General features: G+C 35.8%; 1 protein-coding gene across 1 annotated transcript; it reads left to right on the forward strand.

Moving 5' to 3' along the window:
- Positions 1-4753: 4753 nt before the first annotated feature.
- Positions 4754-27319, forward strand: IL17RD (interleukin 17 receptor D). Its single transcript, XM_074152185.1, has 12 exons — positions 4754-4805; positions 8189-8314; positions 12072-12190; positions 12643-12763; positions 13546-13590; positions 13689-13840; positions 14459-14524; positions 15118-15172; positions 16127-16237; positions 17892-18076; positions 20795-21734; positions 24007-27319. Exons 3-12 carry the CDS (start codon positions 12143-12145, stop codon positions 24120-24122), a joined length of 1839 nt encoding a protein of 612 aa, XP_074008286.1. The 5' UTR covers positions 4754-4805; positions 8189-8314; positions 12072-12142; the 3' UTR covers positions 24123-27319.

The raw sequence follows: 27319 nt of genomic DNA on the forward strand, positions 1-27319 counted from the left end.
CACAAATATATATTTAAGGCAAATTTGAACAATATTTATGGCTGGAATTGTCAGTTACACCAAGGATATAGTAATAACTGTTCTACTGTTTGTAATAACAGTACAAACCCATCCACCCAGGGCTTTGAATTCATTCTGCAGTCAGGGGAGTACACACAAGTTACACAGCAAACGTGAGCACGGATTATAGATTTTGTTATATTCTGGTGGAAGCAATCCAAAATGCAGACGTATAAATAGTACAGATTATTCATCTTTTTACTGATGACTGTAGAAAATAGCTTAACTTGGTTGAAAGCATCGAGAAAGCTCTAAAAAGAAAAGAGCAGATGTCAAATATAAAGCTTTTAGTTTACTGAGCAATGAGTATGATAAACATTGATTATTCATCTTGATGTTAGAGTTCAAAAACAATTGTCCTTTCAGTTTGCCTCATGGGAGCATGAAATTAGGACCATGTGTGCGTTGATTAACAACATATGAAAGATGAATCGTGATTACTGTTTTGGTCTGGTGCACAAGGCTATGCTTGAGGGGTAGTGATTTCCTACCTCCTTTACCAGATCTCTGTAATTAGTGCTAGCATCTCGCTCTGTTTCCTGGTATTGATGTTGAAGTGGCTGCCTGACAGTGCCTATTCACAGGCGTAAATTGCTCTCACTGAATGAAAGAGTGTTTGCTCAACAAAACTTGAATGTTGCAGTATATTTCAATATTATTTGTAAAAATGGTTAGTCATAGGACAATTCTGAACTCACCAGTGCCATCTCTGGCAGGAGTTGTCAAATATGAAAAATAGATGTTACTTTCAAATATGAAACACTATATGCTCTAGATTAAAAGCAAGAGAGAAAATTCAACAATAAGGATTAAGCAGATTTTTTATTTCTTTCCATTGTATTTAATTTATGCCTCTGATGGCAGACATTAGTTAAATTTAACTTCTTTTGGAGGCACAATTAGTTCCTGTGGTTAAAATTTATTTTAAGCTTTATTTCTGGAAATGTAATTCTAACTGTTCCTCTCTGGCCTAGTAATGGGTGGAAAAAGCTGTCATAAATGCATTTCATTAATAAGATGTTACCATAAATGAGGGGTAGGTATTAGAAAAATATAAACAAATGGAAATACAGGTTAACTTCTTCATTTAATAGTCTTTGGCTCTTGTTAATTAACTTAATTAATTAACTTTTTCCATGTTGAAAGATGGATATTTAAATAAAATCAAATGCGTGCACATCCCTTGAACATCCAAATGAATTATTCATTCTTCAGGAGATGATGTGTATTAGTGTTACTCAGATTTAAGGTATCTTGGGATCTTAACCTTAACTATTGCGGGTGTTCATGTGGACTGAGGAACAGATCCAACACTGATCTCTGTGATTTGAGGTATGTGATAAGTAATGGAAATTCTTTCTGGCTTGCTTGCCCAATACAGATGCATTTGGATCCATAAATATGGATTTGGATCCAAGCTTATAATGGTTTCTGTAGAGTTGTGGATAAACACCACCCATCCACCCACCCCACCCACTTTTTGACAAACAAGATTATTTGTAATTTAATCTGTGTACATTTCAACTTTGATTATCTGTTTGAAGATCAGTTGTCTATAGTTCTTCATAGAAGATGTTTTGGCTGTTTTCTTTCCTATTTATTCCTTCTCAGTCAGCATGTGAAGAAGTTTGTGGACCAAATGGATTTTGTAGACAAAGCTCCAGGCAATGGAGACTTTCTTTCTGGTAAAGTTCAGAATAAATTAAAAGCTGCATGTAAATTCAACAAATGCTAGTGGTTAATTAACTAAGAATGTAGAGCCCTAAGGCCATAGCATTAGTATTTATAGTTTTAAAACAAGATGCTCTAAACAAGTTGTCTTAGCTGTAGGCCATTTAAATAGCACAATTACTTTATGGCTTCACAACAAGGGAATGTTTCCTGGAAGAAGAAATTTTTAAACTCACAGTAATAAGTTCTTGGAGGATTATTAGCAAAGTTTAGCACAGTGAAATTGTCTGTGTGGCTTACATGTTTTAACCTATAACTAATATGGCAGTTATCTAGTTCAATACTTTCAGGTAACCCTAATTCTCTCACAAATTACTGCAGTTTTTTTGCACCTTTTATACACTTGAGAGAAAATTTTTACAACCAGTAAGTCTCATGTGCTGCTGAAGTTCAGCAGTTTGGCTTATGGTTATGTTTACTTTTTGCATCTATTTTATAGTATAGTATATTGATTTATACTTCTACTGTTACATCTTTTGTGATGTCACCATAATCCCAGTGGAAGTGCAATTAAAGGTGACGTGAAAAGAGTTGCTATATTATATTTTTTTAAATATAGGATATAAAAGATCCTATTTAATGAATTAAAATACTTGTGCTAATTTTCTTTGTGGTTTGGTGAAATGTATGTCTCTCAAAACTTCAGCTCTAGGACACAAAAGGAGGACAGGTAACAATTAATGAATTTGGTGGTTTGTCTGCCCTTATTTATAAATATGAAAAGTCAATAGTTTCTTTTTTGTATTTTTTTAATCAAACACATAATGTCTTTATTTTGCTATAGTAGTAAGTTAAATGACATTTTTTATAGTTTAAGAGAAACAGAAAATGAGTCAGAATAGAATAGGTATTAATAGAAAAGTTAAGACTGAAAAAAAATAATTGATGCCTTCCTGTTTCAGGAAACCTTTTTGTATAACAGCTTGTTTAACGCCAACCTATATCAAAGTTAAACAAATAAAAAGCCACCTAAGAAGAAAGTGAGATTGCAAGTTTAACTTCTAACGATGCTATCAAGATCTGATTTGCTTTCATCCTTTATGTAGTATTTTACTTTTTTTCTTTAAAGGTAATTTAACTCATACCTTGTTTTTTCTTTCTAAGCACCTGTGTCTGACTATTAAGTGACACACAGTGAATGCTATGTGTTATCCTGACAACATCTAATTACTGTTGGAGTCCTTTTTTACTGTTAATTTCTGTTCTTTACATTGTAGCCGTAAACCCAGATTAAAAAAACACTGCTCATTTACACAGAATTTTAAGATAATGGTAAACATTATGTTACTTGCTTCTCAGGGAATGATATTACTCCATAACTATCATTGTTCCAATTTTCAACTTTGTGTCTAGTAAGGGTGAGGGTGATGCTACATTTTGTGTTTCAAAAAGAATTTTGGTGCTTTCTGAAGGGAAAGGTGTTGCATCTCTGAAGTTCAAAGTTCTTTTCTGTAAGTGTGGAAGAGACACCTGACTCACCAGCCTGCGCATGTGTCTGGATTCAGGGCAATAGTTCTCTGGTTGGTCCTCACTTTCAGCAAGGATGGTGGTATGGATTTCTACAGTATGCATTTCTACTGGAAAAGTTATGGGATACAATTATCTGTATTATTCCAGTGAGAAGTCCACTGTTTCATTTGTTCTCCTTTAACTTTGTTGATGTTAGCCAATAATCAAAGGGAAGATTGAAATTTAAATTATCCATCTGTGGTTTAGTCTAATTAAGTTCTTCTTAGCAAGAATTTCTTTAAAATGTTTACACTACATGTTAAAATGATTGGGGCCTTTATATGGGAGCCTCTCCCATAAAAAAAGTACAACAGAAAAGTAATCCAGTGCATAAAACACATAAGACTCAAAGCACATGGAAATACAAATTCTGCAAGAATGATGTCAGGCACGGAAGCATAAATTACATACAAATATATCTGTATAAAATAATTTAATGAAGGATAGATTTGGGCACATATCTAGACGCTGGACATTGATACTCCCTCTGTAGTAAGTTTCTCCCGTATACAATTCAGGCACATGGATGAATCAGGCCATGGGTTTTGTGTCCTGGCTTATTATACCTCAGTTTATGTTAAGCTTTGAGTTCTGTGTAGTTTTTGTGAGCATTGAATAATATTAGACTTAAGAAAAAAAGATGACTTGATTATAGGTGGATTCTGAGTGTGCTGAATATTTGGTGGGTTAGTTTGCCCAACTGACAAATAGGTAACAGAGCCCTTCAGGCACCTCTTCTGAGGTAGTTAATGAGATGAGGAACATCTGGGAGGTGATGAGTGCTCTTTAATCAGTTCTTCTGCTGTTTTTCTCCTACCTTTAATTTCTTTCCTGAAAATGGCCTTCACCAAGAAAATAGAGCTGAAGTGCTATGACCGCAGTGCTTAGCGGTGACATTCCTTCTTCTCTCTGTTTGAATTTCTGATACTCTTTTTCATGACTGTGGAGTTGAGATCAGCTTTTTCAGACTCACATTCCTTCTTCTCTTCTGTTACACTTTGTTTGCCCTGGAGAACCCAATTTAATTTGTTATTAAACCTTGATTAAAGGTGTGTATGGGCACGATTACCCTAGATGGTGGAAGCCGAGAACATCAGATAACTTTCTTTCAAAAATAAACTTCTATGATTCACATCTACTGAGCAAGTCATATTACTTGAATCACAATTTCATGTCTTTGTGCAAATATTATATCCAGACTTTCATTTCTCTTTGCTTTCACTTCTTTGAATATTACATTTGGAAAGTGGATGACAGGTGAGCGCACGTAGGTGGATGCAATCTGTTCTGCCATTGCTTGTGTTCAGATTGATGGATGGTGTGCCTAAACAGAAGGAAAAAAATCATGGGTTCTGTTGTCCTCCAACAAACTACTACAAATTAAAAATCTACCTAAGTTCAAAGTAGCTCTCTTTATTAAAATTATTTTCCTGGTATTTCTCTACAGGGGCTGTCATCAGTCACCAAGAACAATGGCCTACTCAATATCACCTTTAAATACGACAGTAAGTTGAAAATTTGCGCTATATTCACAAAACTCAAGGACTCCTTCACAGTTGTGAGTTTATAGCAATATGTCTCTTAAAAACTGCTTGAAGAATAGCATGAGCTCATATATATTGGCATAATTTTAAATTCTAGATTTGTTTCTTCTGGGTCTGGTGGATCTTCTCCTTCCTGTGTTTCACTGATAATAAAACTAATAATTTTTAGTAGTTTCACTTTCAGATTGGCCTACACCATCTGCCCAGTATTTGGCTGGAAAATTGTAGACAATGTTTTTATTCTGTGAAAGAATGTAGTCATTGAAAGGTTCACTACACACAAAGTTGTAGGAAAGGATTATTTCAAGCTTTATACATCTTTTCTCTGATGTGTAATTTTGGGGGAAGATGGCGTGGAGTGTATCTCAAGGTAGAAAACGTGTAGTTTGTATTTGTATACAGGGAAAATATTAAATAGGTGTCTTTGCAAGGATTGATACTGAATATGAACATTGAAGATGAACTTTTCATCTAGTTGAAGTAGTTAGAACTTTTCATCAGCTACAGTGTTAAAGCACCCGGTTGGGGGAAAACTGCTGTCTATATTTTCAGTGAAGACAGATGGTTTTAGTACCGTAGCAGATGTGATCTGTTTTGCAGCTAAACTAAGCAGAAAGTAATCTCTAGCATAACAACAGTAATAAGCAAGTTGCAGCAATAATAATTCAAACCTCTTCAAATGTCTAGGAAATGGCTGTGTCTTATTGTTTTCATTTTTTAAAGGTTTTTGTCATCTGTGTTGTCTAGTCAGTAAAGTATGACTATTGACTACATTGAGAATTTATCCTTATTTGGGCAGTTCGTGGCCATCATCAATATAAACTCAATGTACAATCAAATGAAGCTCCTAATTTACTGCAGTAACGGTTGTATTAATGCCAGTAGAAGTCACAGGTTGGGTTTTTTGCCTACCCCAAAGAAATTACCTCAGATGCTGAATGTGGGTAGAATTTCATCATTGAGAGCGTGCATCAGGTAACCTAACACTGGTGCTTTTGTTTCATTCTGATCGTCCCTTTGTTCCTCTATTTTTATGTTAATTTCTGAATTTTCGATCCTTCACTGTGATTTTTTTAAAATATAATTTGATGTTAATATTTAAAATAAGCAAAATTTATGTATGTCAGATCGTACAAGAGGTAAGTGGTCGCTACAAAAATTATGATTTTATTTTTTATCTGCATAAAGAAAAACAGGAAATAATATCAGTCAGAACAGAGATCCCCACATTTAATTAACACAATGGAGTCTGTTTAAGTTCCAGTATCTGTCATGTTTTTTCCATTAATTCTGGCACTAGGAGCTGTGTTTAACCAATGACAAGTGTTGATTCAAAATTCTGCTGGCACTGTGTGTTTCCTGCACAAAGGAGTTATTTGACTTCTGCAGTACTAGGAAAAGAGTTCCCTGATAGCGAGGCTAAAGAGTTCATACTGTGGAAACATACTTACTGTGAATAAACCAGCACAAAAGAGAATTTGGCGTGCTGGCTGTGATTTAAAGGCTTTTATTTTGCCACACAGCAACTCTAGCAAACTGTGTTTTATGTTGTTAAATTAGTTGGATAGATTATTTATTCGGGTGAAGAACAAATGTTTGTATGTTTTAGTATTTCACTTGTATTCAAGTAAAAGAAGTGGGTTCCTCAAAAGTGCAGTTTTCCCCTGCTGTTTTCTTCCTAAATCTGTTGTTCTTTAAAAACGTAAATCAGTGACTCGCAGTCAAACTTGAGACATTTGTGCTATATTCCATTTTGGCAAATTGTCATTTGACCATAAAATTTTAGTAACCAGGATCCAAAATCTTGGGCTTGCTATTAATTAGATCCAGACAGCAAAAAAACTGTTACTTCAAACTTTCCATTGAAAGAGATACTCTATTCTCCTAAGAGGAAGTTCATGCTGTCATTGAGTTCACTCATAGCAACAGAATTCTACAAACAGCAGAGTAAGTACCAACTGCCTGGCTTTTGTGAAAGGCCATGTTGTACAAACTGTTCTATTCTTATTTGTGTGACAGTTACATAAAAGACTCTTTACCATTGTTATTCATAGTAAAAAGCCATTTTCTAAAAGTGCTTTTCAGTTAATAATTTTTCTTTCCTTGCCTTTAAGATCGCACCTCTGAATTAAATTCAAAATTCTTGCCTTGGCTTATTGATAACACTTGATTTTTCACGTTTCTTTTCTACAAACTCTTTATAGACAAATACGTAGCATATAGATTATCTCAGGTTTTTAGAATTATTCATCAGTCAGTAATATATGGCCTACTGGTCAACTTTTTCTGCGTTTTGTTGGCTTCACTAGTTCAAAAGCAGAATGTTTGTGCATACGTGTCTTCATATATACTGTGCTCCGGAACTATTGAATTGTCTGGCTGCTACTTCTCTTCCTGCCACAAAACATGAGCCTAAACATTGCAAGGCTTTAAAAGTAATAAAATTTGGCATTATTTGTTTTCTTGTTTTGAATGCATAAAGACATGGTCAAGTTCAACAGCAAAGTCAAGAATATTTTTCTTACATTTTCTTTTCGGAATGAAAGCTGAGGTTTCCTATGTTTGCAGAGCTGTAGCTTTAGGGAATACAGTGTATTTTGTGAGGATAACAAGACAAAACCAGTTCTGACTGGATCCAGTGGCAGTAAAATGGTCTACCGGGATGTGGCTACTGAACGGATAACAGAGATGAGCTGGATTTAGGCAGTAGGATCTTTGTGGTCAGGATCAAGCAGTATCGTGGTTAAAAAGCACTTCTTGAGCACCAGTTCTAAAGCTTCCCAGTGTTCATTGTTCTCATACGTGCCTCCTCATCGACCAACATTCTCTTGCTCTAACCGTTGTACATGCACAAAATTAATGTCAGTCCTCATATTGTTTTGGGTGAGGAAAAGTTGTTCTCTTTGGGGAGTCCCAACACGTGTCCTCATACTGTGGTACAGGCTACACTGGTATTATAAACTGGTAATTTCCTTAGGGGTCCTGTGAACTAGGGGTTTACAACTGGTGAAAGTGTTTGAGCTCAATGATCTGTAAAGTTCTGTGTTTTTCAGTGTCCTGAGACAAAAACTTCATCTAGATTTACTATTTATTCTATATTTTGTAGAATAAATACTGCACGTGTATGTTTACTTTGCTCTATCTTGAAGAAATTTTAGGAAAATAACTTAATTCTTTATTGAATTCTTTATGTGGGAAGATGCAGATTATGTTAGAAACTGGCTGCTTGAATAGATCTTTAAGATTAGGTGCTGTTGGCAGATTATGATTTACTCGCTCTGGTATGGCACAAGAACATCAGATAGAATGTTTTTCTTAAAGCGTTTATTTCTCCATATTTTTAGACTGCACGCCTTATCTGAATTCGGTGGGAAAACACGTGATTGGAGATGTGCAGAATATAACTCTCAGTCAGTATGCGTGTTACGAACAGGTTGCAGTGACGATACTTTGGACAGCAAATGCCATCGGTAAGTAGCAGAGGGAAATGCACTAATTCATCATGTCTTTGGCAGTAACTTCTTGGTGATCGGTATTAAGTAAAATAATTAAATTATGCTTGGAATCATTGAAGCAAACTGCTTAAGAAGAAAGGAATTCTTAATGGCTTTGCAAAGCTGCAATTTTTACTAGCTCGCTTGAAATACCATTAAAACTAGGATGCTCTCTGCAGCTATACGCTGCTTTTTCCTATTCCAGTTTGTTGAATTTTTCCTGCTCTTCAGAACTGCAATAGCCCTGATTTTGTTCTCTGCTTCAAGGCATTGGTGCATTTCAGTGGCATTGATTGAGTTTAATTGCCAGTGCACTTAAAGATTCTTTAGGATGCAAATTGTCTTACAGGTGGAAGACATTATTTAATTGTAGCTATACAATTTTAATGTGTTTCCTTGTCAGGTCTGGTCACTAAGAATATTCCTCATTCACTTAAATGTCATTGCAAGTACCTTGTTGCCCACTAGAGCAGTTGTCTCCAAAGTGGGGGGTGCGCAAGATGATCCATTGGGGCATGTGAAGAAAACTTTAGAACTTCTATATACATATTTTTTAGATATTGAAAAGAAAAACTAAGCTTTACTAATATTTAATATATGGATTAACTCTGGCACTCTTACTCAGTCTCTACGTCAGATGTTCGTTTCACATGTGGTACATGAGGTATCCTGAAGGAGGAGCAAGTGTGGAGGGGGTCACAGTGGTGCCCTCGCTCTTTCATTTGCTTCCAGCATATTGCGATGTATTGCAGTGTATGTGTGCCAGGCTAAGTGGACTTACTGACTATATTACCTACTTTTAACTGAACCAACCATCGTGAAATGGACAGGAGGGTTAAGAGAATCAAAGATAATACTAATAATGCGACCACATGCAAACAACAAGAAAATAGTAGAGCTGACAACTCCACTCCTAGTACAGGCTCTTCATCAGCCACATTAGAAGGTAAAAGCAATGACTGTCTAATCAGTTCTGATAAAATGTTGGCCAAAATTATCAAGACCATTTGAAATACAGATTTATACCTGCCATTGTTAACGATGAACCTTGCCCTAAGCATATAGTGTGGCTTGAGATATTAGCTAATACTGTGAAGCCATCACGATTAGCGAGATATTTGAACACTAAGCATCTGGAACATGAAGACAAACCTCTCTAATTTTTTCAGCAAAGTTTGAAGCCATGCAATACTCAATAAAGTGAAAAATTTGTCTAAACATAACAATAAATCTTCAGAAGCCTCTTTTTGTGAAATCTCTTCTGAAATTTCTTACTCAATACTGAAGGACAAAGGCCACATGCTGCTGGGGAAGCACTTGTTCTTCCTGCCACAGTAAAACTGGCTGAACTAATACAGGGAAATACTGGAATGAAAAAAAGGATTCCTAGTGTAAGGTTACAGAGATAGCACCACACATGAAGTTCAGTCATTGCATCATTCATAGGAAAATTATTGCAGCAATGAAGTTGCAGCTAGAAGTACACAGGATGTCATCAAGTGGTTAGTTTTATAAAAGCAAGACATTTAAATAGCAGAATCTTTACAATACTTTGTAATGAGATGGAGAGTGACCATGAAAATCTTTTGTGCCCCACAGAGGTTCACTGGTTGTTTTTTGGCAAAGTTCTTAAGAGTTGTCAAACTCAAATCTTTGAGTTAAGCATTCTTGTTTCACAAAAAGGCAAGTGTTCCAAATTTCCTGACCTTTTCTGTGATGACAAGTGGCTGTCAGTAGTATGCTACACAGGTATTTTAAAAAGACCAAACAAACCAACCCATACTTAATGTGTCTAATCAAGCTAAAGGTGACATTTTAATGAGTGAGAAAGTAACTGCTTTTCGGAAATGGATGTTAGGAAATGTTTCCTTTATTATGTGATTTTGGCCTTTTTAGCAGAGCCTGTTGTGATAGGACAAGGGGTGATGGCTTTAATCTAAAAGAGGGTAGCTTCAGACTAGATATAAGGAAGAAATTTTTTTACAATAAGGGTGGTGAAACAGTGGTCCAGGTTGCCCAGAGAGGTGGGAGATGCCCCATCCCTGGAAGCGTTCAAGGGCAGGTTGGACGGGGCTCTAAGCAACCTGAGCTAGTAAAGATGTCGCAGGGCAGCTGGACTGGGTGACCTTTAAAGATCCCTTCCAACCCAAACTATTCTATGATTTAGTAAGAGCTGGAAGTTCCCATTAATGTGGTAGGATTAGATCCTAAATGATGAGATACGGCTAATAATGCAAATGTGTATTTATTAAACTTGATATAAACTTTTTAGCCTAGATCTGCATTTATTAAATCAAACATTTTAGATAAGAAAAAATTGTGATTTTTTTTTTTGTGGCCCCCCCAGTATTAAATCATGCTTTCATAATTTTTTTGATAAAAAATAATGATTAATTTCTGAGGTTTAAAAGAGTATATGAAAATTACACTTAATTCTGCAAAAATGTGCAGTTGAAAGCATTTGGTAATCTTCAGCTGCAGACTGGATGAACCAAATCTCTCTGGGAAACAAAGCTTGGTTTTCTTTCTTTTTTCTTTCTTGTAATCATCAGAGGTTAATCCTTTGGAAATTGTGAGGACAGAACTGCTGTTGAAACATCTCGGGTAATATGGAGACTGGACACTCTCTCTTTCATGGTCTTCATGTGAGCATAAATAGTGCTTTTATTCCATGAAATATTAAGAACACATTGGGCAACTCATGGTCTTTATCTTCTACAAAATTATAAAACATTAAAAAAACTCCGCAAAACCGTGAAAACAACTGAAATGGAGGAGTCCATGGAAAATCACACATTTGGGATTTTTTTTTTTAATTTGACAAGCATAGCATAAACTCAAATCAGTTTTGATTTATGTAGCATTTAGCTTCCAAAGGCTGTGGCTGTGTCTTTGATAAATATGTATTCTGCCATATGTAATGCTGTTGAAAAGATGCAATTAGATGGAGTAGTGGTAGTTAGTCTTGAAGAACTGTGCAGTGACTTTGATACCCGAGCCACAAAAGTATCACAGGGTAACACTCTGGCATTGCCCTGTGATATTCACATCGCTGTGACTCAATTTAGTCATGTAATGAAGTAATTCCATGATGAGAACATTGCAAAGAAATGTAAAGACACTGTGCTGGGAGTTAGTTTTGTTAGAGTAACTTGAAAAAAAAATGGGTGTAGTTCTGGCATCAGTTATAAATAACTGGAAGTATTCACGCACTGGAATAAATTCCATTCCATTTAAGTCAAGTTCTCTGTCACCCCGTGCTGTACTAGAACTAAAGAAGTTGTAACAACCACTATCACTTTAATCTGGTAATCTCAGAAATGATGGGAAGATGTTATAAAGGAGTATTTCTATAATTTGCTAGCAAAATATTGTTTCATTGCTAATAATGGTAATGTGAAGTTACCGTAAAGTATTCCTGAGGCTGATGAAGGTAACGATAACTTATATTGCAGTGATAGTTTGGAAGCCCCAGCTGAGATGTGGGCCCCTCTGCTCTAAGCATTACACAAGTATGTAGTAATTGCAGCCTTTGCCAAAGATTGAATTCTAAATAGGCAAGATAGAAAATGCAGGAAGAACTGACAACTGCAGGTCTTAAAACACAAACATATTTCATACAACTGGTAAGTTTTATTTTTAAAGACAAATGAAATATATTCAAATTACATAAAATACCACATTATGCATTTTGAAATATCAGTCTTCTATTTAAATGCCCTGCTGTTTGCAGGGATTGAATACCTGAAAGGATTTCGAGTAATACTTGAAGAGTTAAAATCAGAGGGAAGACAATGCCAGCAGATGGTTTTAAAAGATCCAAAGCAGCTCAGCCCCAGTTTTAAACGAACAGTAAGTGCTTTGTTTCAAGAAAAGTTTCATTGTCATTTGATTGTGTGAGTAGTATTGAAAGTGTTTATATGCTGCATATAAATCTAAACATATCTCTAACTAAATATATACACAATGTGCTGTTTACTAGGAGGCAGGTTGCTTTCTGAAAGTATTATTCCTTAAACTAATGATAGTTGTTGCTCTAGAGACAGATCTAGTCCCTTCTATAGAAGCTTTCCTGAAGCTGGAAGCTGTCATTTGGGTGCCTGTGGTACAGGTGCACGTCTGTGCTAGTCCCCATCCAGATCTGTATTGAGATTCCTCATGTCAGTGTATAATGGAGGGGTAGATAAAGGATTCTAAATGTATTAATTTCTGCTTGTATTTGCAAAAGTGTGGGCCTGTTTTGAAAGATAGTTTCAGTTATAATAGTTGATTTTAAAATATATTGCAATCTTGTCTTTTTGTAGGGAATGGAATCCCAGCCCTTTATAAATCTGAAGTTTGAAACAGATTACTTTGTAAAGATTGTTCCTTTTCCTTCCATTAAAAATGAAAGTAATTATCACCCATTTTTCTTCCGAACTAGACGTAAGTATTGCATAAAATACAGTATTGTATATCATCTCTCTTTGCCAATGACTGCACTGCCCCCCCCCGCCCCCTGCCCACAGTTGGCTCGTGAAGACGGTTTGTTCCGTCTCTTCTCCAGACATTGTGAAGAAGTTCAGGTTGTTTTTGGTTTTGAGATCACAGTTTCAAAACCAGATCTAGAGATAGATATGGATGAGTACATATGAAATTAGATAGCAACAAATCCAGCTGAATTTCTCAAAATTACTTAGCGATCCTCATTGGAGTTAGAGACAAGAAACTTGAAGAAGCTCCTCAGTGTATGATGAGAAACTGCAAGTACCCCTTGGGGTGAAATGTTTATATTTGTCTTGCTTAGGTGTTTTTTGCCCTATAAAACTTTCTTAAAATAATTTCAGTTCTGTCTGTTGAAGCAGACAGCAGTAACATTGTCGTTGTAATAGCGCTCAGCATACTTACCTACTCCGCGTAAATGTCTCTAAGTCTAGTTTCAACTTCCTCTCCTGCTGTGCTGCGCCTGGTGCTATCCCTTTTGTCACACTAAGGAATGCTGTTTTCAAACGAATGAACCTGAGTTTCTCATACAAAGATGAGAAGGGACTTGAAACCATAACAAAGAAACATAACAAATTTACTCCAGGCATATTAGAGACTGGGAACGAATTGGGGGTATTGTCTTCAAAATGATGAACTCCCTTCTTTTGCCCTCATTCTCTTTCTATTTAAATAGCATAGCATTTTGATACTGTATCATTAATAACTCTTCTGTGTATTTGTAGCATGTGAATTGTTGCTACAGCCAGAAAACCTTGTCTGCAAACCCTGTAAGTAAAACGTAATACTTTCTGTATATTCATCTTCCAAAAAGCTACTGTACTTGAAGAGTCACTTTTTTCCAATTCATGAATATCTCCTCTGACAGACTGGAAGCCAAGGAATCTGAATGTTACCCAGCAGGGTTTTAACATGCAAGTGTCCTTTGATCATGCACCTCACAACTTTGGGTTTAGATATTACTTTCTTCACTACAAACTTAAGCATGAAGGGCCATTTAAGCAAAAGACCTGCAAACAGGTACGTCGCTGAGTTCTGCAACTCTTAAAAGCACAATGCCTATTAACATTAGATGTTCTATGGTTTAACAGAAACTTTAAAAACTTGATATAATACAGGATACTATCAGTTTTAAAATTTTTAAACCATTTGGTATTATTTATGTAAATAATAATTGTATTGTGATAGTACTTGTTGGTCAAAACCAGGCTTGAGGCCTCCCTTGGAGCTGGATAGTATAAGCAAATGGGAAGAGACTGTTCTCTCTCTTGAAGACTCTACAACTAACTAGTACTTCAAACTGCACTTTTATTATGTTTGTTATACATATTATTTCCTACTTTTTTTTCTCTCACCTTTGCACCAAATTTGCAAAGCTAGGGAGCTTAAGGGCATAATGTGGAATTCATGTATTAGACCAAACTTTTAAGATCTTTTTGGATAATTAATCATATTTTAGTTCTGCAGGCAGAGGGTTGTTGTCCTTGCATATTTGAGTGGAGAGACTTAGCTTTGCTGGTTTAAGGTGTCTTAATACAGGAAGGCACTGCATATTTCTAAATCAATGCAAATGTAATTTTTTATTAGGTTTTAAAAGTGTTTGAATGGCTTGCAAACTATTCTCCTTCTTTGATGTAGGAGCAAAACACAGATACTACAAGTTGTGTTCTTCAGAATGTATCTCCAGGGGATTATATAATTGAGGTAATATTTATAAATAGTCATTTGTACAACAGCTAAATGAGTATGTTAATGGAGAAATTAACTGAAATGAAAGTATTTCAAGTCACACTCTGGTAAAATTGGATTTCGGGCATCCCTACCGAAGTACTTGGGGCAAGTAAAGGTTTTTAGACAGATTGTTATTGACCTTTCCATAGCTTTGCTTCCCTGAATGCATAACAGTTTCATCTGTGCCTTCAAGTAAAGTTGTGGGCCTGCATAATTCTTGGACTTTGATTTTTTTTTTTTTTTTTTTTAATTGGAATCCTGTAGTTTACTGTAGTATTTTTTACTATACTTAATTTCATAGTTTTTACTATAAATAAAGCCTGTGTATTTCTCTTGATGATGACAGTATGTGAACTCTGAAAGTTAATATTACAGTAGTAAACTATGTACCAACAAAGACAAGGGATTTCACTAATTACTACTTTGTGGTGCTCTGTAATTTTAACTTTTTGAACAGTAAGTTTCTTCATGTTTGGTCATGAAAGCTGTTATAGTTGTTTACATATTGCAGAAAATAAATAAAATCAAATTTCCACAAAATAAAATCTATCTTTTACATTTTAAAGCTGGTTGATGACACTAATACAACAAGGAAAACAATGCACTATGCGCTAAAACCAGGTATGAATTTTGTTTTTTAAACAGTATACAGTATTTACCTTATTAAGTTAGATTCAGTCTTAATTATGTTGGAAGTAAATCTTGATTTGACCGGTGTCTGCTATAATCAAGACTCCTGAGGCAATTGTGCTGTGACTTTTTAAATCTTTTTTTACCTAATAAAATGAGTAGACGTGCACAGTTGTACATACACAGCTGCATCTCTGTACATTTATATTTAGTACAGGTTAGGTCAATATATCACTGGTAGTCTTTGTGGGAGAGTAAGTAAATGTATATATACTTTTTTTTTTGTGTATATGGATATGAAGAATCATAGCCTGTGTCTTAATTGCATACAGCTGATGCATGCAGTAGTGTGGAAATAATGTAATTAAACTGTGAGAGCAGCCTAAACACCTTACCTGCCTGTGTACCTCAGCCCTGAAATGAAATCAAGCAGGCTGGGACACCTGGCAGGTGAATGCTTAGCATGTCTATGTGTCAGACCAGTTACTGAGAGGCTAAATTGGGCTTTCAGAATGTAACTGCAGACACAAAACAGCCGCAGATGAAGGCAACGGGGAAAACGGACTGAATCCTAATGCACATTGCTAATGGTGATCTGTGCAGGAAGGCAGTTCTAAGTGGCTACTTCAGCACCCTGGAACAAAATTTGTGGGGTCCAAACGACTATTGTGTATCTTATGTAAAGTTCCTCTCCTGGGGGGAGGTGTGAGTTGGCATGTAGTGCTTGTTACTGATGTTGGTCTCTCTAATGCTGTGGTGATGGGGACCATCAGCATAAAACCTATGTAAAATGGAGCGGAACATGATGTTTGATTCTATTGTATATTTGAGAATTACCTGATAATAGTGTATTGCAGCAGTTTTACATTCCCAGTGTGAAAATTTGATTAGATAATTATAATATAGCTTATTTGCATATGGCTAATTCTGCTTTATTTTTCAAAGTACATTCTCCATGGGCTGGACCGATAAGAGCTATTGCCATTACAGTCCCCTTAGTTGTCATTTCAGCATTTGCAACACTTTTCACAGTGATGTGTCGCAAGAAACAGCAAGGTAAGAGGTTTTATTCAATATAGAGTTCCATGTAAAGGTACACTTTTGCAACCAGAACAGTCTTAACTGGTAGGCTTATTCCAGAAATACCTTTATCTGAAGAGCTTTCTTTTCTTTTCTGTTTCTTTCTCCTTCCTCCCCACAGCTTTTTTGTGTATTGAAACTTGTAGCAAATTCTTAATCAGTGCTTGATGGTTTTTGTTACTATAGAAAGTGTTGTATCACAAATCAAGACTTTGCTGTAGAAAGGAGAGAACAAAATTGCTGTTGGGAAATATTTTTGGGTTTGAATTTCTTCTTATTTCTAAAACTACTCCATGACCATGTAGAATACAAATAGATCTGTAAATTGATATATTGTAAACATTCCCTTATTTCATTCAGAGATGTCTAATTCTTATTTATTTTAAACCAGAAGGAAAGTAAACCCATGTGATACCAGTACAAACTCTCAGCACTGTCTGGAACACTACCTGTATCTATTATTCCAGATTTTCTCACTTTCCTGGAAGTTGCCTTTACCACTTCATCCTAAGCCATCTTCCTAAATATACTCTTTCTAAGACTTACTTGCAGATGTTTCTCTAAATTAGATTCCATCCCTCTCTACTGACTTTTCTTTCCTCTGTGTCCAGGAGCTGGCAAGCCACGCTTGATACATTGAGATGTTAAAAATCAATTGGCATTTTTTGTAGAATCTAGGGAATCATGCGGTTTCGTGAATATGGAAAAAGAGATTATGTCCCCAAACCTCACATATCTGTGTTATCCATCTGAATTTTGGCAGTGAGGTATATTGCAAGTGCTATGTGCCATCTGGGTTAAATCCTTTTACCTTCTGGTCTTCTGTAGCTATCCTTTTGCTCACAGCTAGCATGGTTCCAACAAAAAAACCCAGACAAAATCACAAAGGATTTGTCTACAGAGAGTTGTTCCAGAATAGTTATTCCTGATGAATTGTTCTAAATTAAATCCCTAGATGGATATTTGTATTTTGAAATACTCATGCTTTATTCCAAATTAGCTTAATCAGCTGTAGAACTAGATTGAATGTCTGGCGTAAGACCAGACTTTTATGTTGCAGCATAAAAGCATCTATACAAGGGAAGAAACACTAACAGCTATTTTGCTTTAAATTAATCATATCTTAATTCAAATTAATGTCCAAACATATGTGTGTGTGTATATATATGCAGAGAGATACTGTATGATATTCTGAAGGGATCTGTGTACCTGGAGTTTAATATTATCTGGCTTGTGTTGTGTTTTTTTTTAAAACAAAACACTTGGTTATACAGGAAACTCTTGATGACAATACATCTTTAATGCTTATATTTTCAGCAAGGTGAAGACTGTTGAAACTGGATAGAGGTGAAACAACCTCGTTCTATTTATAAAATAAGCCTTTCTTAAGTTTTCTGAGTTGTACAGTAACGACTGCACATTTCACTTTCCAAGTGTATTCCACGTACATAGCAAGTCATAAGCTGGATAAATAGAGCACATGTAACTTTTCTTTTTCAGGCTGGAAAAGACAGAAATATATTTTGAAAAAAGTCATTACTGTATGCATTAGTAATGAGCCTACAAAAGTTTAAAAAAAAACAAAGCAAAACCAAGCTTTATAGTGTGAACTCTTTCTCTTCCAATTTAGAAAATATATATTCCCATCTAGATGAGGAGAGCTCAGAATCTTCAGCATATGCTGCCGGTCTCCATGTGGAAAGACTTCATCCCCGGCCAAAAGTGTTCATCTGCTATTCCAACAAAGATTGCCAGAAACACATTAACGTCATCCAATGCTTTGCTTATTTTCTTCAGGACTTTTGTGGCTGTGAGGTAAACTCAACATTTCTTCTATAAATGGTTTCCTTAACTGAAACAGCATCCCCAAAACTCATAATAATATATGCTTGAAAATTAGTTATTTCAGTCTCTCCTTTCCACAGAGATAACTTCCATTATTCTTCTAAATATTGGCTATATAGGTTTTCTTTACTTTGGGAAAGGAACAGATTGTAGCCCGTGTGAAAGAACAGAATGGTGGAAAAAGTGTACCGCGTTGATTCCAGGACTTTCATTCAGCCGTGTTTAGCTTGTTTTGTATTAACTGCTTTTCTTTTGGTAGGTCTTGTATCTTTATAGTCGGCAGCCACAAGGATGTATTGGTGTCTACCTGATATACTTCAGTATTCCTGAAGGAGGTTATGTATTGGAATTTTAAAGTAGCAGAATCTATTAGAGCAAAATCTGTGTAATTAGGATAAATTGTTGACACTATGTATTAATTTTTATTGATTTTGATTTTTTTCCTTCCCTTCTGTTCCATTAATGTTGTACGATCAGCATATCTTTTTCTTGGTTTTGATTTAAAGCTATGAGAAAGACATTGTTAATTTGAACGACTAGTGTTAGAATCCCAGACTGCTTGCTAAAATATAATCAATATGTGGCCACACCTTCACTTTTCAACTGTAAAAAGGCAAGACAATAGTGAGTCTCTTTTTGCTGCGTTTTAATGCTGCCGCTGGGATTTGAAATGTATGAAGGGAACTGATTTTTCAACCACGCAACAAGTCTGACCTCTAGTGGGCAAACACAGTAGCGTGATCGATGACTCACGTTTGGAGGGCTTGGTCACAATTTATTAATGTTTAAAATACTTCAGGTAAGGTGTTTTATAAGGAACTTATTTGAATCCTCTTTTTAGAGATGTACTTTAGTCATGCTACACCATACCTCTTTGGAATAACGCTCAGGTGAGCTGTTACTGCTGTAACTATGTACCATGCAACATATGGTATCAGGCATCATTTAAGATTTTTTATAGAATCATAGAATGGTTTAGGTTGGAAGGGACCTTAAAGATCATCGAGTTCCAACCCCCCTGCCATGGGCAGGGACACCTCCCACTGGAGCAGGTTACTCAAAGCCCCATCCAACCTGGCCTGAACACCTCCAGGGATGAGACATCCACAACTTCTCTGGGCAACCTATTCCAGTGTCTCACCACTCTCGGGGTAAAGAATTTCATCCTAATAGCTAATCTAAATTTCCCCTCTTTCAATTTAAAACCATTACCCCTCATCCTATCCCTACAATCCCTGATCCCATCTCTTCCAGGTACTGGAAGGGGCTATAAGGTCTCCCTGGAGCCTTCTCTTCTCCAGGCTGAACAACCCCAACTCTCTCAGCCTGTCTTCATAGGAGAGGTTATATCAGTAACAAAATATTGATAGGATCTATATACAGAAGTAATATGTGTTGTTATTAAAGCTGTGGAAAGTAATATAAAAAGTGATGCTTGATGCATAATGGAACAGTTCCACAAGTATTTTTCATATGTGATCAGAATATTTTCTCATAAAGGACAAAACTAGTGGCATTTAATAGCCATTTAAAATAATAACGACCATATAAAAATTCCTTTCTCTCAGACAGCAGATCAGACACTATTTTGAAGAACAGAAACAAAAAACAGATTCAAGAAAAACTTGCCTGCATTGTGCCTTTCTAAGCTTATCTCCCAAGGAGCTGTAAAATGACTTCTCTTCCCCCTGCGTGGAATGGAGCAGTTCACTTGGAAGTGACCTACAGTGGTCATCTGGTCCAACTGCCTGAGCGTTTCAGTACAAAATAAAACAACTCCTGTGACAAAATTTTCAGAGCTTTCTTATCAGAGATAAGCTGCATCCTAACTGAAAGGATTCAGTGTTACAGGCACTAATTATGTTTGTATCTAGATATGAAAATTCTTGGCATCAGATTTCATTAATATGCAAAGGATGATAAATGAATATGGATTTCCATTACATTCAGCACATTATGGACCCACATATACAATGGTTAAATTGTTTGAGGCAGGCACAACACACTGTTTACACACACAAAACACACATTGTTTATTGTGGATTAATGATATCTAGTTTGATCAGATAAGGAAACAGCAATTTACTTGGTCCAACCACATTTTCTATGTTCTTTTTATTCCCCAAGAATTATTGTGATTTATCAAATCCATAGTGCTTTTATTTTTTAAGGAACTACCCAGTTTACATTCAGCTACTTGGCTTTGCACTCTTACTTGTTGATTCCATACATTTATATGTAATACAGGTATAATTAGGTATGTTTTTCTTTTATAAATAAGCAGCAAAATGGGTTTATATAATAACTAGCATTCTCGTTTAAAAAAATAAAAAAAGTCTGGAAGATTTTCCTCTTTATATTAGCAATTCACCCACTTCCTTCGCCCAGAGAAATATCCAACCCACAAGCAAAGTTTAGAATGAATGTGAGGCCGTGCTTATTTTGGTGAATAACTACTGACATATTTGATACCACTGATTCCAGTCTGTCAATGCTATGTTAATTATTACTCTTTTAAAACAGCTTGCATTTGCCTCAAGAACAAGCTATAGTTAAACTCATCATTAATTCTCAATTGTCAGATAAATACAAGCTGATTCACTGAATGTAACTCACTTATATTTTATTAGCAAATACATCTAATAATCTAATAATGAGTATCAACCAGAATGTTCTTTTCTTTTCCAGGTGGCTCTAGATTTGTGGGAAGATCTAAAAATTTGTAAAGAAGGTCAGAAAGAGTGGCTTATGAAAAAAATAAACGAATCCCAGTTTATCATCATTGTTTGTTCCAAGGGAATGAAATACTTTGTTGAAAAAAAGAACTGGAAACACAGAGGGGTAACCAAAGATGCAGGAAAAGGAGAACTCTTTCTGTTTGCTGTGTTGACTGTTGCCGAGAAGCTTCGTCAAGCAAAGCAGAATTCCAATGACCTCTGCAAGTTCATTGCCGTCTATTTTGATTACTCCTGTGAAGGAGACATCCCTGGTATTCTGGATCTAAGTACAAAATACAAACTCATGGACAATCTTCCCCAGCTGTATTCACATTTACACTCCAGAGATCTTAGTGTACAGGATTCGGAGGTGTTTCCTGTTAACATTAGTAAAAGGAATTATTTCAGGAGCAAATCTGGGAGGTCCCTTTATGTTGCTATTTGCAATATGCATCAGTTCATTGATCAGGAACCAGATTGGTTTGAGAAACAATTTATTCCCTTCCCTCCACCTTCTTTGCATTACTCGGAGCCTGTCATGGAAAAATTTGATTCAGGCTTGGTTTTAAATGACTTAGTGAATAAACAGGTGATGGATGGCGATTTTTACCTGAAAACAGATGTAAATATTATTTCAGCTGGGAATTCAGATTCTCACTGTATAGTTCAGCACTTAAACCTTGGAGAAGATATAGAAACTCAGGACATGCAAGGTGGTGGCAGTTCTGTCCTTCAGCCATTGTTACATGTTGTTAAAGCTTCAAATCTCAAAGATATGCCTCGAGATTCTGGAATCTATGATTCATCTGTTCCTTCATCTGAATTATCTTTGCCTTTAATGGAAGGACTCTTGACAGACCAAATTGAAACATCTTCCATTACAGGAAGTGTTTCTTCATCATCAGGTTTAGGTAAGATACAGCAGTGTTTTAAAAATTATATTCAGTTACTGTAAGTGTATTTCTACCATCTCAAAATACTGAAGATAATATGTTAGAAGCCATATAGAAGGCTGCAGAGGAAGGTAAGCATTGTATAAAGATGGTAAAAAGATAGGTTTCAGTAACTTCAGAAAAATGAATCTTTTCCTTAACTTATTGTCGGGGGGATCCCTAGCTAAGTAAGATTTCACTAAAATTCTATTAATAAGTCACTTGTCATTAATTGACCTATTATTGGAGAGACTGTGTCTGTCTTCCAGAGTCCCCTTGGCAGCTGGGATACTCAGCTGACAGCTGTGTCATTTAATCAAGAGGGTGATATGGTGAAACATTCTTACAGAATGGCCATAAATCTAAAACTGACATCCCATTTTGCTCCAGCACATACTAGAAGCTTTAGGGGTATAGTCTGTACTGTGTCTATACTCAAGTTTCAGAATGACATTAGGCTTCTCGTTGGATTATAGGGCTGAGAGGAATGAACGAACGGGTTTCAGTAGAGGAACTGAAATGCTCAGAAGATGCTATCTGAAATAGATATCCAGCTTAGATGCCTATAGTTAGAAGGTGTAAATATTGCCTCAGGCTACATAAAAAGCTGATCCGACCTTACTAGTTACAGTACATTGCACTGGCATCACAAGTACATGAGTGTGGAATGTTCCAGCAATTGTATTCATAGGATAAAACTGCTGTTTGCTGAGATTTTCCTTAAGCAGCTACAACAGGTGACAGTTTGATGGTGGTATGCTGTTCTGCTTTCTTGAATGAGTGTTGACAGCGAGCTCGTTTGTTAGACGTTTGTCTTGGCTAAATGAATTATTTTTATTATTATTCTTCAGGTCATTCATAACTAATGTCTGATGCCAGAATTATCTTGGGGGAGATAATATTGGTGTTGATTTATAGCTACAACATCTATATCTATAGGCTAGATAGTCTATAGGGCAAAATAACTAAAACATGAAAACTTTTCAGGTGAAAAAAAATACAGATTTACTGATTTAATTGCATAAGCCACAAATACTGTTTCAAAATTAATTTTACATTCTTTAGTTTCCTGACATCTTCTAATATAGCCTTTACTCACATTTGTGGGAAAAATCACTGATGATATCTGTAAAGGTTCTAGCGTTAAACAAAAGTAGGATGCTAGTTCAAAATTTATGGCCTCTTGGTAAGAATGCTTTACCAGTATTCCCCTCCTGATTCAATCACAGAGCCGTCAGCTGGGTATCCCAGCTGCCAAGGAGTCACGGGAAGAAAGAGACAGTCTTTCCAGTAATTAATTCTCAAGTCACATACCTACTTGTTAACATGTTTCAGCTATAGAGGTTAAACATTATAGTACTAGCTGGTAGAGCTGGATCTTAACACTTGTGTTCCAGCATCTTAAGAAACCACAATAACTTCTGCCATTTTCTCATTCTCTGTCCCGGTCCAGAAGCACCACCTTGACTGACTCTTAGCCAAACCTCCCCTCAGCCAAACCCCGGTCCCCATTAGGTACAGGTACAAGGGAGACAGTATCTAGAACTGAGCATCATCTGCCTATTAGAGTGTAACCATTAAATCTTTTTACTGTCCCAGACATACATAATATTTATAGCCCTAATATTTATATGCCTAATAATGAGAGGAGGCGATAGAATTTTTTAGCTTTTATTCTTGTTCTAAGAGTTGGACATTTCCAAATTATTACTCTGAATTCACAGTACCATTTCTGTTCTGGCTATTTTTTTTACCTATTACTCGGTCAGAACAGAAGTGAACAGCTCTGTCATTTAGCATCTTAAGGTAGATCTTTCCTTTCTTCTTTAAAGGATTTATGATTTAATCTTTTGAATTAAAATCAGGAGTCATAATTTGTAATAGTTTCTATCTTTCAGTGCAGTTCATGTGCAGACTACTGATCTGCTAAGAAAAGATTCTCAGAGATCATCGTATTGGGCATCATCAACTGAAGTTCAAAACAGTTAAATTTTGAGGAAGTACCAACAACCAGACCTTTACTAGGTCCATTACCTGTTAAGGTCTTAACTAAGAAGCCCTGCCTGGGGTGAAAATTTGCATTAATTCTTTAGATAAGGAGTTGCTGAACGTGGTAGTTCAGCTTCATGAGTGTATGGCATTATGATCCAGAGGGTTTTCATAAGTTTTCTTTCCATCATTTCTAAAATGTTGGCCAAATACAAAATCAATGTTTCGATTAGTGAACCTCACTTTTTTTTTCCTTTTGTAGGGGAAGAAGAACCTCCTGTAATCACTGCTACAAAATTCTTAGTGCCTGGGATATGTAAAGCAGAACTCCATTGCCATATCCACACTGACGAACTGCAGGCAATTGCTCCTTTATAATACATTACAACATTGTTATGCATTGCCACTTTATCAACAGCCTCTGTTTGTGCTTTAACTACCACACTGTCTCAGCACTAAATCTACTTGAAGGAACAAATACTCCCTGAAGATGATCTGTTATTCCTAAGGCATTTTTTTCATGGCCAGTGAACTTGCATCTGTTGGTCTTTATGTAAAGTCTCTCATGATCTGAAAAATGCAGCATGGAAAAATACATGGGAATACATTCAGAATTATTCTTATTACTAATTTAAATGTCATGATATTACACTGTTTACAGATGTCATAATCAAAACTGACTTTTTTTTGCTAGAAATAATCTTGCAAGTGGACATAAAATAGCTTGGAACATGAAGTCTTAGTAAATTTTGTAGTTCAGCCTCTAGTTTTAAGTGCTGACATACTTGATGGCAGGAGTGTTGTAGTGAATGAGAGCAGGATTTTTTTTCAGAAGCAAGATAAAATGCCAAAGGTGAGATCAAGAAATTCTCCATCAGAAAAAATAATTTTCTTTTAGAAATGTTTGAGCTCCTTTCGTCACAGTCTCCTCTCCCAAATGTTAATGTCTCTTAGCATTTAATTTCAGATAAGTGCCTATCTCCCTTTTCTATATGGTTCTCCTATCTCTTCCCCACAATCTGGCTATGATGACTCACGGATAGTATCATACTGAGTCTGAAGTATCATTTTTATAATAGACAAAAAATATAGACCCTGCATATGCTGAGTGATACCATGGAAACCAAGTTTCCTGTTTTCTTCCTGGAAGGGCTAATATAAAGAACACTTTAAAGAGATGGGGGAAGGAAACCAAATTTTATATTTAAGATACCATTCTGGATTTGTTCAGCCATGAGATGAGTACACTTTATGGGGGATTTCATATTCTCCTTCAAGGACATGCTGCTACAAAATCATCTGGAACAAAACAAGTTCAGAGCAGCAGTTAACAGGCATGAGTATTTTGCTTTGTTTTGAGCCAACCAGTAGACAGAAGCCTATGAGTTATTTTGCAGTTCTCTTTCACACTACTTATCATTACTTAGTTATTAAGATAGTATAATATTACTACTGTTATATTAACAAAAAATGCTTAAACTACAACTGGACATGTTTATCTAAAGACACAGAGCACGCATGTCCTTTCTTTTGCAGTGACCAGGTAGGTGTGCCATCATCCAAAATATCCCTGCAGTTTCCAAAGAGCAATTTTTCATAAGTAAAACCCATCTGTGTAACTGCAGTTCTGGGCAAAATTATAATAAGCATGGTAAGAGCAAATAGTCAAGGACACCGTGTCAATGTACCTTTGCTAATTTTGCTCATGGAGTCAGATTCTGTCTCGTTTAACCGGTCTTCACATTCCACTGACAGGAGGTGACTTTAGGAATACATCAAGGGAGAACTCAAACACCTCAAATATTTTCTCGGTTTTGATAGATGAGAATTAGACATTGCTGACTGTTACATTGTATTGTCCACTTTAATAGCATGAGATGGAACAATTGAAACCAGGGATGATTTAGCGAACTGAGTCGCTTTAAAGCTCCTGGGTTGTTGTTTTGGTTTGTTGGTTGTTTTTTTTTTTTTTTCCATCAGTTTATGTTTAATCATTTGAATTTCCAAACAACAGTTGGAAAATTGTTGTCACAGAGTAAGAAAGTGCTGTAACAAGTATTTGAACCGTCGATGGCAGAACTGCGGCATGCTTTGCAATTGTAATATGGAATTCTGTGATCAATTAGATGTATGTGGCAGATTTGGAGGGCTTTGTCCATTAATGTAATGTTCTTTACTCTTCCTGGTTTCCAAATTTGAAAAAAAAGCCCACTTACTCAAAAACCTCAAACTTGCAATACCGAAGTAAGTTTTAGATAGTTTTAAGTACATAGTGAATCATCTGCACCTTCAGTGATGGTTTTTTTTTAAATGCTGTGCTGAATGCAAAATTCATCATGTTTTCCCATTCTTGGAAGTCAAATAATACCTGGGTCAAACTAGGCAGAATAACCTAGAGGTAAATGCTCCTCTACTAAATCCAGCTGTGAAGGATCTTGATTCAGTGCAATTCTTGCTGTTTTACTACAGAAAGACAGAAAGGTTAGAAAATTTGTGTGCTGGAGAGCTGCTGCACATAGGAATGCCAAAGCTGCAAAACATGAGGAGGCGGCAATTTCTTAGCAGTTACCTGGTGAAGGTAGTGCTGCTTTCCCCCGGGGAAAGTGGCAGCTCACATACTGCAACTAGACTAAAGATTGGGAAGATTTCCTGGTTCTGTTAAATTCAGTAGCAGAATTGGTATTACTTAATGGAATTAGGTTTTCATTTTGAGCTCTAAGAAAGCTCAGTTTCAAAAATGGATAATGACAGTTGCACAAAGAATCACTTGTCATTAATGTTTTATTTTTTATTTCTTCAAAATTTGCTGTACAATCCTGCAAATGTTATTTTTTTAATTATGAAAGGTATATGCAGATGCCAATCAAATCTGTGCGGGTGAGAGTGGGAAGAAAAGAAGAATGTCTTCATTCCTTCTTAGCATAAAGTGGAAACAATGTATTATATGTCCTCAGAAGAAAGAGAATATAATTAATTGAAAATTTAGAGTAGGACAAGCCCACAGCTAAAATATACAGAATTGAGAAAAGTAATACTTAACCTGATTTTAGCATAGCTTTTTTACAAGGCCACAGTGCTTGAAAAAAATTAGAAAAATACTGTGTATATTGAGATGCTGGAAGGACATAGTACTGAATTTGCAAGAATTCTGTATTTTCGCTCCAATAAGAATAACAGTAAAAATACTTGTAAAAAAATATTTTAAAAACAAATATGTTAATACACATATTAGAGGTTAGCTTACTACTATTTTCAAGCATTAGTAAACTCTAAACAGAATGTTATTGGTGAAAGAATCCCTTTAATTTCTACTAGACTCAAGTGTGTGGACATCGTTTGGATGTTTTAAAATGTATTTTCTGGGAGGGTGGAAAAAACATTGGAAAGCTGAAGGTTGAAGATATGGCAGTGTGTTCAACATTTTGAATGATAAGTATAGTTGTTGCCATAATTTGTGCCTGTACATAAACACATGAACTGTGGAAAATAGAATGCAGCTGACATTTGCAGAAATAAAATGTTTATGATACTATAATTTAGAAGTTAAATATCAAAATAAACCATTTTTTTTTCAG

Source organism: Numenius arquata, chromosome 8 (genome assembly GCF_964106895.1).
Source record: "Numenius arquata chromosome 8, bNumArq3.hap1.1, whole genome shotgun sequence".
In the NCBI taxonomy this organism is placed as follows: domain Eukaryota; kingdom Metazoa; phylum Chordata; class Aves; order Charadriiformes; family Scolopacidae; genus Numenius; species Numenius arquata.

Coding starts and splice junctions, on each gene's coding strand:
- IL17RD (XM_074152185.1), top strand. CDS start 12,143: ATGGTTTTAAAAGATCCAAAGCAGCTCAGCCCCAGTTTTAAACGAACA. Junction 13,841..14,458: donor AGCAAAAGACCTGCAAACAG/GTACGTCGCTGA, acceptor TCTTTGATGTAG/GAGCAAAACACAGATACTAC. Junction 21,735..24,006: donor TTCTTCATCATCAGGTTTAG/GTAAGATACAGC, acceptor TTCCTTTTGTAG/GGGAAGAAGAACCTCCTGTA.